At 33.2% G+C, this 15,836-nt stretch overlaps 1 protein-coding gene across 2 annotated transcripts in view; it reads left to right on the top strand.

The window, feature by feature from the left end:
- Positions 1-342: 342 nt before the first annotated feature.
- The window catches only part of pcxb (pyruvate carboxylase b), a 359,237-nt gene continuing 343,743 nt past the window's right edge, over positions 343-15,836 (top strand). Inside the window, exons 1-4 of one of the 2 annotated variants that reach the window (XM_087259874.1) lie at positions 343-617; positions 10,318-10,460; positions 11,162-11,346; positions 11,980-12,145. In XM_087259874.1, the coding sequence (XP_087116000.1) occupies positions 10,319-10,460; positions 11,162-11,346; positions 11,980-12,145 (493 nt within the window). In that variant the 5' untranslated portion in view covers positions 343-617; position 10,318. 2 annotated transcript variants of the gene reach the window in all.

Genomic DNA, 15,836 nt, shown 5'->3' with positions numbered 1-15,836 from the left:
GAACATGCAAACTCCACACAGAAATGCCAACTGAGCCGAGGCTCGAACCAGAGACCCAGCGACCTTCTTGCTGTGAGGCGACAGCACTACCTACTGCGCCACTGCTTCGCCTATTATTATTATTATTATTATTATTATTATTATTGTGTTTTTTTACATGTCATTGTCTCTTTGTCTTTATCTCTTTTCCCCCTCCTCCCCATCCATCCATCCCTCCCTCCCTGTCTTTAAACCCTGCCGCTTTTTGCTGGTAAAACCCCATGGCTGTGGTTGGACCGTGAGCATGGGGGTGTGTATTACATAATCATCAGAGGATAAAAAACTTGCATCTAGTTAGAGAGAGGTTAAAAGGGAGAGAGAGAGAGAGAGAGAGAGAGAGAGAGAGAGAGAGATTAACCGGATCAGGCCTCTCAGCCAGTGTGACAAAAGAGCAGTTCTGACTGTGTACATGATAGTGTATTTGACTGAGTGCATGCCCCACTCTGCCAACACTCTGTGTTCTCTGAACCTCTGAATCTATTGTACTGAAGGACTGCGTCAGAACTTTCTGACCCATTCATTTGTTTACATCTGAAACTTGATCTGATTTTGGACTGAATCTGGACCTGGCTAGACAAGTGAGTACTTCTGTGTCTGATTTGTTGAGAATGTAGTGTTTTGAGGAGAAAATAGATTAGATATTACAGGGAGAAACCTACTGTTGCAATCTTTGTTTTGAAGTACATGCATTCAAAGATCAAGTTCACGTGTGGTTATGCAACTACTACTACATGTCGGTATTGTGATGTGAGTGATTGTGTGTATTCATTTCCTAATCAAAAGTGTATTCTGTGTCAAATAATGAATGCAAGTGGTCAGTAAATACTGATTATTGAGGATATGATCATACATAAATATTATTATATATCTATTTATCACTGTACTGTGAATGCAAATGCAATGCATTATCAGCAGTGAATTATGAGCAATGCAACAACTAAATTTAATTGCTAAACATTTACTGGTTTTTACTTGTTAGTATTTACTTACTGACATAAAACTGTATTTAGTTTGGACTGCTGTTTTGTTTTGTTTTGAATGACCTATGTGATTGTGAAAAGCTAAATATTTTGTGTATTGGTCACAACCTTAAAATGAACATTGACTGAAACATCAGCTTATTAGATCATTTAATATCATTGTTTTGTATGTGATTCAGAGATTGTGTATTCCTATGCACAATAATTTCAGACATGGAAATAGAAGAATAAATAAAATGTCTGTATATTTAAATCCTAACACTGGCCCAGTTTTACAAACAGGCCTTAGATTAAACCAGGACTTGGCCTTAGTTAAATTAGGTTATTTAAACCACATTTATAAAAATGGTCTTAGGAAAATATATTTCTGGTCTGCACCTAGAGACAAAAAAAATAAATAAAAAATGACACTGACGTATTTTAAGACATCTCACCGCAAGTTATTTTGAGTTGAGACAGCTAAAACATGCAAATTAATCTTGACTTGCCTTAAACCTTGTTTGTGAAACTGGGGGTATATTTCCGTAACATGGAGTGTGGTGTTTGGCCACCCTGTTTGGTGCAGGACTGTGCAACATAAGTTTGTTTATTTGTTCTTGCAGCTTTAAGAATATATCAGCAGTATATTGACAAAAGAAGATCTGCATTTGGATAAGGACAATAGAAAGGAGGCCTTTGTGTAGTTATATGTGGTCATTCTACCTGAATGATCAAAACAAAATGCCTCCTGTGTGATAGCATATCTTCATATCTTCTTGACATGGAATGGCATTCAAGCAAATTGGCTAGTCAACTGTATTTTATCATTAACTTATTCATCATTCAAATCCAGAGACAAGAAAATACCCTGATCAGAGTTCACTCGGGAGTTGTTTAACTTTTAAATGATTACAAAACATCACAGAGAAACAAACAAAGTGAAAGACCATCAATTTTGAACACCCAAAAGGAGAATGTACCGGACAAGATGATAAGAGTGCTCACGTACTACACATCTAGAAAAACACAGTCAGAAGGGTCAGCACAGGGTTTAAATTCTACAAACATGCAGCATTGTTTGTAAAAAAAAAAAAAAGAAAGAGGGAGACAGTCTTGTTAAATTTAAGCCACCTTTAACTTATTATAATATCTATAATTATATTAGTATTATCTATTAATATAGATAATTAGCATAAAATCATGATACATTTATTATGTTGCATTACTATGTATATTATTATTTTTATTATTATTATTATTATTAGTAGTAGTAGTAGTAGTAGTATCTTTATCATTCATACATTCATACATTCCTTCATCTATTTTTTATTTATTTATTTATTTTTTTTTATTATTCATTAATAAAACATGTTATTATTACTTTTTTATTGTGTTTTGGTTAAAACAGTAATGTATTACAATTCTAAGTTACCTTATTTTTTAAAGTAACTAAATGTATTACTTTGTAACCTTTTAGTTTTTCTTTTTTTTATTTATGAAAGCTTAAGATTGCAATATATTAATCTTTAACTTAACACATTTATTAATTTATGGCAAATTTATTCTTATTATTTTTTTATTATCATCTAAGCACGTCTTTATGGACTTCTGAGCTTGACATTGTTATATTGCAAACTCATCAAGTTTTTTTTTTTTTTTTTTGTATTATTTGAGAAGGTGCCATTTGGTCTAATGGTTGAGCATCTGCACTGCTCAGAATGTAAAAATACACAGAGCATCTCTGTCCACTAGAGCTCTAATGGCCAAACTGAGCAGGAAATGTTAGTCAGGTGGAAGGAGAAGCAATATAGAGAGAAAAGAGAGCAGTAGAGAGCAAAAAAAAAGGTCCTAAAAAAGCTCAGCTGATGTATGACTTTATTTAGATTGTGTACGGAGGTGGCTGAGCATGTTTATTTTACCCAGCTTGGCCTTTTAGGGCAGTGTTCAGAGTAATTTAACGCTAAGTGAGCAATTTTGGAAGGCACCAATAGGCTCATCATTATATTTTCTCTGTAATTTCCCCTACAGAGCGATCAGAAGGTTTATATTGTAGGTGTTACAACCTTCTTAAAAAAATAAAAAATAAAAAATATATATATATATATATATATATATATATATATATATATATATATATATATATATATATATATATATATATATATATTAGGGATGTAAGGGTATCAGAATTTTTACGGTACGATAATACCTGAATGGCATGGTACAGTATTTATTGAATAATTTACAGGAAAAACAAAACTAATGAAAAGACTCGAAAAAAAGTGCCAAAAGTGTTTATTTACCTTAGCACTGAACATATTAATGACATACAAATTAGCCATCTATCTGTAAGTTTCAAAACAGAAACTTAAATTTTTCAATTTTAATAACAAAAAACTAATAACCATATAAAAAAAAGTTTCAATTTAGTATTGTTGAAAACTCATCACATTAAACATTTAATCACTCATTCACTTAGATAGAGATGAGATTTTTAAGGAAAATTATCATATAACTATAATCTGGTAAAAGCTGGGATCTCTGGGCATGTCCCCTGCAAAAAAAAAAAAAAAAAAAAAAAAAAAAAACTCTCATTTGGGACTGAGGTTTCTGGGACAGAGAGATATGATTTAGCCAAGGTTGACAGCAGTGGGTAATGTTGTGCATTGTTTTTCCACCACTTGAGAGGACAAGCCATGAGTGAGATAGAGGTCTCTTTGCGGTACAAGTCAATGTCTGCATCAATCTAACAAGTTTGCTGTGTTCTGCAGTCCCCATGACTGTTTTTAGTCGTATTCCCCGACTTATATTTCGCCACAGTCTGGCAGTGCCTGCATCCTGTTTTTTTCTATGTCTGTCACCTTTTCTCCTTTTTCATATCTTTTTAGACCGAAATGCTTCCACACATCCAATTTAAAACCCACTTTAGGTTCGATCATTTCCAGCTCTTTTTCTTCCCCGCTACTAGCATTGCACTCCATTTCCACATTACTGTATCTGTAGCGACAACAGACCGCAAAGGATGATGGCCACACCTAGGCTAATGGGAATTGTAGTTCCCGCTACTTACCGTTCGCTTCATTTGCCTAAGCAAACTTTTTCAGAAATATAGTTTTATTGAGTCATCCGCCTTCGGTAATATTGAAAAAAATAACTTTTGCGGTATGACGATATTTACAATATTGTTACATCCCTAATATATATATATATATATATATATATATATATTTATTGAAAAAAATAACTTTTGCGGTATGACGATATTTACAATATTGTTAAATCCCTAATATATATACATATATATATATATATATATATATATATATATATATATATATATATATATATATATATATATATATATATAAATAAATAAACATATATATATATATATATATATATGTGTGTGTGTGTGTGTGTGTGTGTGTATGTGTGTGTGTGTGTGTGTGTGTGTGTGTGTGTGTATACACCCACACACACAAAGTTAAAGTCAGAATTAATAGCCCCCCTTTGATTTATTTATTTATTTTATTTTATTTTTTTTTTTTCATATTTCCCAAATGACTTTTTACAGAGAAAGGACTTTTTTTTTCTCCTGTAAAAAAGTCTTATTTGTTTTTTTTTTTTTTTTTTGGCAAGAATACAAGTTTTATTCTAAACACTTTAAGGACAAAATTATTAGCTGCTTTAAGCAATTTTTCCCCAATAGTATACTTGCCTAATTACCCTGACCTGCCTAGTTAACCTAATAACCTAATTAAGCCCTTAAATGTTACTTTAAGCTGTCTTGAAAAATACCCAGTAAAATATTATGTACTGTCATCATGACAAAGAAAAACTAAATCAGTTATTAGAAATGAGTTATCAAAACTGTTATGTTTTGAAATGTGTTTAAAAAAGTCTCTCCGTTAATCTGAAATTGTGGGAAAAAATAAGACAAAAATAAACAGGGTGCAAATATTTCAAGGGGGGCTAATAATTCTGACTTCAACTGTGTTGTGTGCGTGTGTAAATATATATATATATATATATATATATATATATATATATATATATATATATATATATATATATATATATATATATGTATATATATATATATATATATATATATATATATATATACACATTTTTTTTTTTTTTTTTTAAGTAGGCTGTAACACCTGCAATATAAACCTTCTGATCGCTCTTTAGGGAAATTTACAGAGAAAATTGTGGGAAAAAATAAGACAAATATTGTGTGTGTGTGTGTGTGTGTGTGTGTGTGTGTGTGTGTGTGTGTGTGTGTGTGTGTGTGTGTGTGTGTGTGTGTGTGTGTGTGTGTGTGTTTAGTATGAATTTAGGATGAACAAATACATAAATTTGTGAATCAGATTAAAATTTCGTGAATCAGATTAAAATTAATATCCTTTCTTAAAGCAAAAATAAGAGCTCAGCTTAAAGCATGTAAAATATATGTTGATTTTACTGCACTTGTATGCAAAATGTGAGGTTGTACACACTGAATTTTTCTACTTGATCGAAGTTCATGTTGACACAGGAGTCTTGATGAATGGACACATAATTACCTACTTTTTCTCCAGTTCAAAGTTTTTTCTCTGTTTATAGCTACAAACCCACTGACTGATTTAATTTCTGCTCTCTTTGCTCTGTGAACTTTACCCTAAAGATAGTCAAGGAGTTGCTCCCCCCAGGCTGTACTGGGTACCTACAGGATTTATTATTATATAAAGAGGTCTGTGTATGACTCAATACTCAGCTCAGTACTGAGGTATAAAAGCCTTTTCCACTTGATTTAGATAGATGAAATTGACCCTTATTTGAAGTTTTTTAAAGATTATACAACTTTCAGTTTTCTACCATCTTTGATAACAACAGACGTTAAGCTGCTATTTAAACATGACAAATAAAGACTCACATGTGTGAATAAATGTGACACATGGCTCAAAAACATTCATGGCTGTATTAGATCAAAAGAGTGCTTCTAAATACTGAGCAAAGAATCTGAATACTTAAGATACTTAGAATACTTATTACATGTGATATTTCAGATTTGTTTAAAATAATTCTGCAAAAATGTCAAAATTAAAAATTAAAAAATAAATATTATGCAGGAATGATTTTTTCTTAATAATAACTAATTAAAAGAAGAAAAATATTTTAGCTTACTGGACTGTGAGATCAAGAACAGAAGCTATAAAATTTATTAAAATTTCCTTACTGCTTATCAATAGATTCTCTGAGAAACATATCTAAATAAATGGCAATTGAGAAACTCACCAAAACATTTTATTATTTTAACAATTCCTTGTAGAAAGCTTGGGTTTCTACAAGAGAAAAAAAAAAGAAACAAAAAGAAACAAAAAGAATAAAAAAGAAAAAAATGCACAAAAGAAAAAAAATGCACGTGGGGGAAAAAGCACCTGAAATACTGATTCATCTTCAGTTTGGGTTACAAACAATGGCAAAGATAAATGCATGTAGAAAAAATGATCTGAAATACTGATTTACCTGACTACAATACACGTTTTTACTGTGTGATGCCTCAGAGACCAGAGAAGTTGATAGTGCTTCTGGACACTGCTAACATAGGGCTTTCTTTTGGCACATGTGGTGATAGTTATGACAATTCTTGGTGCAGTGCTGCTTGAGGGTTCATCTGAGTGAGATCATGGTTGTTTAGCTTGGGTTTACGTCCTTGTCCTTAAAATAGTGGTCCACGATAGCATATTTCAAACTTTAGTTGGTGTGCAATGTAGATGTGTGAACATAAACAAGATCTCTGAATGTAAAATGCTTAAAGTTCACTGCAAAGGGAGACCTTGGTTTTTACAGAGTTAGCTTAGCAAAGCCTACAATGAACAAATTTTGAGGACTACAAAAAAAAAAAAAAAAAACTTCCCGCCCTTGTGAGATCACAAAGGTTCTTTTAACGTGCACACACACTGTGCAGCTAAGGGCTGTGGCACGAGACGCTGTAAGGTTATAGCAGAGATAAAGCTTAAATGCGTCCAAACACTGCTATTTCCACAGATCTTCGTCTGTTTCTGTATTTGGGCTTTCAAAGGACATGGCACAGAGACAGAAGTGCTCACAGTTCAATATTAATCCTGTTTCAGAGAATTATAAAATACATAGCAAGCATGATTTGACATAACAGCTTCCATCTCTCCCAGTTCAGTGCCGGATTCGGTTAAAATCTCCTCAAAGCAGAAGCTGTGAACTAAAACCTGTAAGTGTTTTTATTTGTTAAAATTGATCATGACATGTACAGTGTCTAGCATTAACAGTATGCTGTAGCAATGATGTAAAAAACGGGAAATGCTGTTTTGCACCGCAAACGATTTAGCTACAAATTCATATTTATCAGTAAAACTGGTGTAAACACACACTTCACTCTCTCTGTGTTTGTGCTCAACTTTGCATTGATACTCTTTAGGAAGCTTTTCCATGCGTTTTACATCTCAGATAATGAAGTCGCAAAAGATAAGTGAATGATTCATATTACTTACACCTGCATATTACGGATATATGTGAAAGATGTCGTGTAACGCGTTGAATTAAAAAAAAAAAAATACAGGACTGCTCATCTAACTCATGTAGCAGCAGAAAAATAAATCAAGGCTCACACAGGTCGCATCCCACATCTTGTGCTTTTATTCTTCTGTCATGATATATTACAGAAAATAACTTAATCCGAGCATCAGAGAAAAAGAAAGTCCCGCGCACGTTACACACATCTACAGAAAGTGCACACATTCACACACACACATAGACACACACAAAGTCGATGTCTCTTAAACGAGCTGCACCCTATTTTCACTCGTTACTGACACATGTCAGATTTTATTTTAGAGAGCAGGCTGGAGGTTGACAGACTGTTTACACCAGTGGTCACCAAACTTGTTCCTGGAGGGCCGGTGTCCTGCAGATTTTAGCTCCAACCCTAATCAAACACACCTGAACAAGCTAATCAAGGTCTTACTAGGTATACTTGAAACATCCAGGCAGGTGTGTTGAGGCAAATTGGAGCTAAACCCTGAAGGGACACCGGCCCTCCAGGACCAGGATTGGTGACCCCTGGTTTACACAGTAGAAAAGCGCATGCTTGTACGGGCGTGATGTGAGCCGATGAGCAAATTGCAGCACATTATAACGATGACCAATCAGAGTCAATTGAGAGCGGGCCTTTTAGAGGAACTAGGAAATACATCAGTTGTTTTCATGTTAGCTGAGTAGCTGTATATAATCAAAGTGAGATTTGAAAAAAATAACATGATTTCCTTCAAGTGAAACATGAGCACACATTGCTTTGCATCTTGTGAACACAACTAAGCCTTAAAATTACATTCTGGACCACCCATTTAACGCACTGTATTTCCCCCGGATTCCATGTTTTAATGATGTTGTGCAATGTTGAAGGTGAAATATCCAAATGCTGTCCTATTTTTCTTTGAGGAACATTGTTTTTAAACAATTCAATATTTTTTTCATGTATTCGTTGGCATAGTGGCGATCCTCTGCCCATCTTTTCTCCTAAAGGACTAGACCTTTCCTGAATGCTGCTTTTGAGCCAATTCATAATTTAAATCACCTGTTGGAATCACATGTTTTAAATAACATCATTATTTAACCAGTTTGTCTGATTACTAGACCTAAATTGCTCCTGTCCCATATGTTTCTGGAATGTGTTTAAGGGGTCTGTTCTACCTTGCTTAAATGATCTAAGATGATTTGGCAGATCCTGGATCTGTTAATCTTGATAACTGATCTCTGGCTAATTTGGTTCTTCAAACAAGTTCGTGAATCAGATTAAAATGTCTGGATGAACTGATCTGAGATCGCTGCATATGTTGTGAAGGACTGATCTATCGATCCTCGAAATCATGATCAGTCAAGCAACGATTGGCTGACGGCACAGCAGTGTAATGTGATCATCTGATTAATATTCAATAATCTATGTGAGCAAAATTACATAAAATTAGCAATAAACGGGTTGTCAAATATGATATGCAATAACTTTACACCTTGATGTGGGCTGCATGCTTGGCCCTTTCATGTGTCATGAGAGCAATTTATTTAGCTTTACAGTTAGAGCAGATTTTCCTTATTATAGTAGTATTATTGTAGTCGTTTTTTTAATTGGAGTGAATAATATATGGATGGTAACAAAAGCATTTTGATATTGGTAAAGGCGTCTGCAACTTTTATGAAGCATCAACTCACCTTCATATAAACTGTCAAAACATGTTTATGACTGCATAAATGTATTACTGCTTTAAAAAAAGTCACATATTGTGCATTTCTATTATCATACCCAAATTGTACTAAAGCGATCTAAAAAGTTTATATCAATAAATGTTTTCTTTGCATCACCAAGTGGCAGTCTTTGTACTTTCATTTTGGGAATATAAAAAATATAAAACTTTTATATGTGAACTTCTCAAACAAGTGTAAAACGTAGTGTAAAAAAGTAAGTAACAAGTTTTAAACATTTCTACAAGGAATTAAACACATGCCACATTATCCCAATACTATTTAGATATAAACAAAGAATTGCAATGCTGTTAAAAGGCTTCTCTGTTTACTGAATTCACAAGTAGGTGGATTATTGAGTTTCAGTATTATGCATGCTATCTTAAGACAGTGTAGGTGAGACAAAGACAGAAACAGAGTAAAACAGTGGGATGTGTTATAGCACACCTGGGCGTAATTTATAGTTTGTTTCACACTGTAATACAAATTCACATTTTGCATATACATATTGGGATTCTTATTTGAAGTTTGTTAAAAAATATATATATACATATATTTATAATTTATCATGTAGCTTTTTACAGGTTTTATTTTCTTTTTAACATGTAAATGTAAAACTTATTTAATTTTATCTCTGATATAGACATTCTGATACCCAATCAAACACAGACACACAAACAAATACTATACGACCTACACCAATACCTAGAATGTGAATAGAGGTAAATGGTAATAATAATAATAATAATAATAATAATAATAATAAATATTTGTAAACATTTGCCCATGTAAACTACCCCAATTGTGATTGTGTTATTTTTTCCCAGTGCAGTTTAATATAAAGGAGTAATAAATATAGTGAAATGGGAAAATAATTACAACCACAAGAGGGCAGCAGTCCCCCACTACAGTAATTTCAAAATAAAAGATATGGGAGATTTACATTTATAAATCTAATAGTGAAATCTAATTATGACACACATGACCATGACACACTTGAACCAGTTTTTTATTTATTTATTTTTTTTTTCATCTATGTATTTTCTGTTTTTCTTTTTTTCAGGATGCTACTGCATTTAGGAGGGTCCAGAGCGAAGACGGGAATCCTGCTCATCAGAAGAGCTGGTTTGTTTTGTCGTTCAGCCCACCTGTCTTCCCAAACCCTGGAGTATCACCCAATCAAAAAGGTCATGGTAGCAAATAGAGGTAAGGCTTGTAATCCTAGGATTAAATATTTAGCAAACACTGAAAAGATGTGAATAGTTAGAGACTGATCCCTGGATTAGTGCTCAAAGTCTAAGCACACACACACTCACGAGAGCCGCATATTAAATGAAGTTTCAGCATAACTAAAAAAAAAAATTACTTGTTTTTATTTACTCTACCTCTTGATCTTTGACATTATTTATTATGATGAAACAGGGATTTATTATTATTTGTTTTATCCAATCAAAAACACATTGAGCCATTCAGCTTTTTACCTCTTTAAATGGTAATGACCTGCTGTTCACCCAACCAACTCTAAGGGTCAATCAAATCAAGAATGGCTGGTAGCCTACTGATCCATTCTTAGGGTGTAGCTAAATCTGCAATCAAACAAGACAAACACAAATTATTTATATAAAAAAAAATACTTTTATGAAATGTTTGTATTTAGATTAAAGCAATTATGAATCCAGCTTCATTTGGTTGTTTACAAAAAGTGGTGTGAGGAGGACAGAGTTTATAGTTTGCATGGAGGTAGGTAAATTGTACTGTAGTTGTGTCTAAACTGACGAGAAACACTAGCAGTTTATTTAAAAATACAGTTAATGTGTTTTTTGTTATTTATTTTTTTAATGGTGTTAGCTGGCAGACACAGGCTGTTTTACAATTGGTTTTTATTTTATTATTTTATTTTTTTTCAGGTGAAATAGCCATCCGTGTGTTCCGGGCATGCACAGAGCTCGGGATCCGGACAGTGGCTGTATACTCAGAGCAGGACACGGGACAGATGCACAGACAGAAGGCAGATGAGGCATACCTCATTGGCAGAGGCCTGTCCCCCGTTGCAGCCTATCTCCATATCCCTGACATAATTAAAGTGGCTAAGGTTAGACAGTTAAATATCTATCCATCAATCTGTGGTTCACCTCCTCTGTCACTGTCAGAATGACAGCCTGTCTGCATTGTGCAATAAACACATCTCTTCTAGTGTTTAGTATTCACATCAGCACTTTGCTATATGGTGCTCACATAGATGCATTCCTGTTTTTTGGAACAGTGTCAGAGATGCAAGCCAGATTCAGATCCTTTGGTGAACTCTCTCATTATGCCACAGGCAGCTCATCTCTCAAACCAGCAGCTTAGCCACCACAACAATACTCTAATAATGCATAAACACAAAGCCGCACACACACACAACACCACACCATATTAAAACCGAACAAGCAGCCAACATCATCGTCTCTAACCTCAGCAGACGGCCTCAGAATAATTAGTCTTTCTCCAGTGCAATTACCATGTTGCACGCAGTCAGCCAACAGAGAGAGAGGGGCCTTTCAAATTCTCTCTGATTGGGATTTTAATGAAATTAGTATTTTCCAGCATCAGAATAATTAGGCCCGACTGCAGTGCCACATACAGATCCCTGGTTAATGCTTTTTTTATTCTGCTCTCATTTCTCTCTGTCTTTCTGTCTCTTGTCCTCTCTGGATTTGTCTGCCTGTGCTTCTTTCTCTCTCAGGAAAATAATGTGGATGCCATCCACCCTGGTTATGGCTTTTTATCAGAGCGTGCAGACTTTGCCCAAGCCTGTGCTGAAGCTGGGGTGAGATTCATTGGTCCTTCCCCAGAGGTTGTACGCAAGATGGGGGATAAAGTGGAAGCCCGTGCTCTGGCCATAAAAGCAGGTACCTCACAAACTCTTTTTCCAAAATCTCTTTCTTCTTGGGGTCAGGAAGTAAACACACACACACACACACACACACACACACACACACACACACATATATATATATATATATATATATATATATATATATATATATATATAAAGTATGGGGGTGTCACAGTGGCACAGTGGGTAGCGCAATTAAATCACAGCAAGAAGATCATTGGTTTGAGCCTCGGCTGGGTCAGTAAACATTTTTGTGTGGAGTTTGCATGTTCTCCCTGTGTTGGCGTGTGTTTCCTCTGGGTGCTTCGGTTTATCCCACTGTCCAAACACATGGGGTGGGCTAAATTGTCTATAGTGTGTGTGTGATTGAATGAGAGTGTATTGTGTTTCCCAGTGATGGGTTGCAGCTGGAAGAGCACCCGCTGTGAAAAAAAAAAAAAAAAAAAAAAAAAAAAAAAAATATATATATATATATATATATATATATATATATTTATTTATAAAAATATATATATATATATATATATATATATATATATATATATATATATATATATATATATATATATATATATATATAAATGAATGAATATATAGTATAGTATATGTATATGCATGTACATAATATGTACAGTTGAAACCAAAAGTTTACATACACTGTATAAAAACGCACAAAGCCTTAAAAAAGTCAGATGTTTATGTGACCACACTTTTTCTCTTTAAGGTAAGTTAGGATAATCAAATTTGTTTCTGTCATGCTTAATAGCAGAACAATGAGAGATATTTTTTGAGAAATTGTTAAAAAAAAAATGAAAAGTCAAGTTTACATATAATAAGATTATTATGCCTCTGAAAAAGCTCAGATGATGGTGTCAGGGTTTTGGAAGTTTCTGAATGGCTAATTGACAACATTTGAGTTAATTATAGGCACAACTGTAGAGTAGTATTTAAGGAAAACCTCAAACACACTGCTTCCTTGTGTGACAACATGGTAAAATCAACAGGTCAAAATCAACAAAAAAGCCAGATTACAATTAGCTAAATTACACTGGGAAAAAGAATATATATATATATATATATATATATATATATATATATATATATATATATATATATATATATATATATATATATATATATATATATATATATATATATTGGAGACATGTCCTGTGGTCTGATTAAACAAAGGTAAAGAACTGTTTGGCCATAATGACTAGTGTTACATTTGAAGGACAAAGGGGAAAGCTTACAAGCCTAGGAACACCATCCCTACTGTGAAGTATGGGGGCGGCAGCATCATGTTGTAGGGCTGTTTTGCTGCAGGAGAAACTAGTCTACTTCACAGCATCGATGGCATCATGAAGAAAGAACATTATGTACAAATTATGAAGCAACATCTCAAGACGTCAGCTAGGAAATTAAAACTTGGCCACAAATGGGTCTTCCAAACAGACCATGACCCTAAGCACACTGTCAAACTAGTTAAAATGTGTTTTAAGGACAACAGAGTGAATGTTTTGAAGTGGCCATCACAAAGCCCTGACTCGATCATATAGAAAATTTGTGGGCCGAGTTGAAAAAGCTTGTGCGAGCAAGACAGCCTACAAATCTGACTCAGTTACACCAATTCTGTCAGAAGGAATGGGCCAAAATTTCTGCAAACTATTGTGAGAAGCTTGTGGAAAGATACCCAATACATTTGACCAAAGCTATGCAGTTTAAAATCAAAGCAAAAAAAAAAAAAAAAAAAAGGAAATGAATGTAAACTTTTGACTGTCTATAAATTAATAAAAATTCTGAAAAACAAAATTCTCTCAAAAGTACCTAATACAAACAGTTAATAATAATAATAATAATAATAATAATAATAATAATAATAATAACAATGTTCTTTCATATTTTGATCATAAATTATGTGTTTACAGGAAGAGTTGGCTATTGAATAAATTATGTATTTATTTATGAAGAGAACAGATGAACAGAGACCGCGTCCCACTTTTCATGTTCAACACCACACAAAGCAGATAAATATTTTATTGCTTTTCTGAAGTGTCTGAAAAACTGAAACAACTTTAGTAATGAACAAAATACCTTAGAGATAGTTTCAATGCTTTTTCTTCATAGATAAGTACCTGCTTGCAGCAACAACAACAGTGTAATGTTAAACATGTATTACTTAAAATATAATGGATAAGTGACTGGCAATTATGCTAATAGGAGACTGTACTGTTCGTTGTATATATAAATAAATAAGTAAGCTAATTAACAGTTTTCATATTTTGTGACACAGGGGTATACATTTTTTTTTTCAAATCAAATCTTTATATATATATATATATATATATATATATATATATATATATATATATATATATATATATATATATATATATATATATATAGTATACTGTTTATTGTACAGTTATGAATTACATTATAGCACATTGATCTCTGGTCTGTCAACATTTGATGTTGGAAATTCAACTTTGCAGTTTAACAAAGTGACTTTTAATAACATTTTATTACTTTGAAACACTATTACTTTAGAAAACAATATATAATTAAGTTAATAAAAGATCAAAGCGCCGACAGGTTTTTACCACAGTGCACATCAGAGGTTCTCAAACTGGGGGCTGCGACCCCTGGAGGCCACCAGATAGCGCTAGGAGGGCCGCAAATAAATTCTAGATGAGGGGTAATTAATGGGCCTAAATTTACCTGGATTAATTTTGTGTCCCCTGTCATTCTAAAGGTTAATGCATTTCATTATTATAATTTATCTGCTCAAAGTTTAATACTCTAGTATAAATGCATTTTTCAAGATGTTAATCCCCACCCCTCCCCCCATATTTTTACGATTTAATTAATTTAAATGTAATGTTAAATATTATTTTTAATAGTACAAGTTGGTAATGAACATTTTCAAGTCAGCAAAATTGCTAGTTATGCAAAGTAAAACTTGTGGCTCTTTGCATTTTTTCAAGTGGTTGAAATGTGGCCCTTTTGGCTCTGAACTTGATTACCCCGTTCTAAATGCATTTAGGAAAATATTTTTTAGCAGTGAGAGTCAGGATTGTCGACCTGAGTAAATTATAATGTGCACAAAAAAAGAAATATTAATAAACAAAACATAAACACACTGAACTACTACCACCTCCATTGTAGTATTGATAGTTACATCAGTACAGTTAACGGTTAACTATTAACAGGCATGTGAAGTACAAAACTCTTCAAAACTTTAAATCTTTTGATAAATTTAGACTTTCAGCTGAAAGGGCTAATACAGAAGATCCTAGCATGAAAAAAAAAATGTGTAAACGTGATGATTCATACACAAAACAAATAATATGGCTTGATTGGAATCCAGTGAGAGCAAACCACAGTGAACACTACACTTGAAGATTTGATCAATTGATTGAAGCACTGAAACCATGTCAACTCAACTGACATCTCACAAAAATAAGTCGACAGTTTTTAAGGAAAGACCATTAATGTTCTCAGCATTCTGCATATTCTGCAATGTTCTCACATGACTGCATATATCCTTAAATACAAATGGGAAATAATTAACAAAATACAAACAGGTGTATAGTGAGACAATAGAGGGAAAACAAGAGCACAATATATTTAGCACCAATCTTGCAATCAAATGTCTTAATTAAATAAAGTAAATACAAGCAAATAAAACTTTTCAGTAGTTC

Source organism: Danio rerio, chromosome 7 (assembly GCF_052040795.2).
Source record: "Danio rerio strain M-AB ecotype USA chromosome 7, GRCz13ab, whole genome shotgun sequence".
In the NCBI taxonomy this organism is placed as follows: Eukaryota; Metazoa; Chordata; class Actinopteri; order Cypriniformes; family Danionidae; genus Danio; species Danio rerio.
This window is presented reverse-complemented; position numbering and strand designations above follow the sequence as displayed.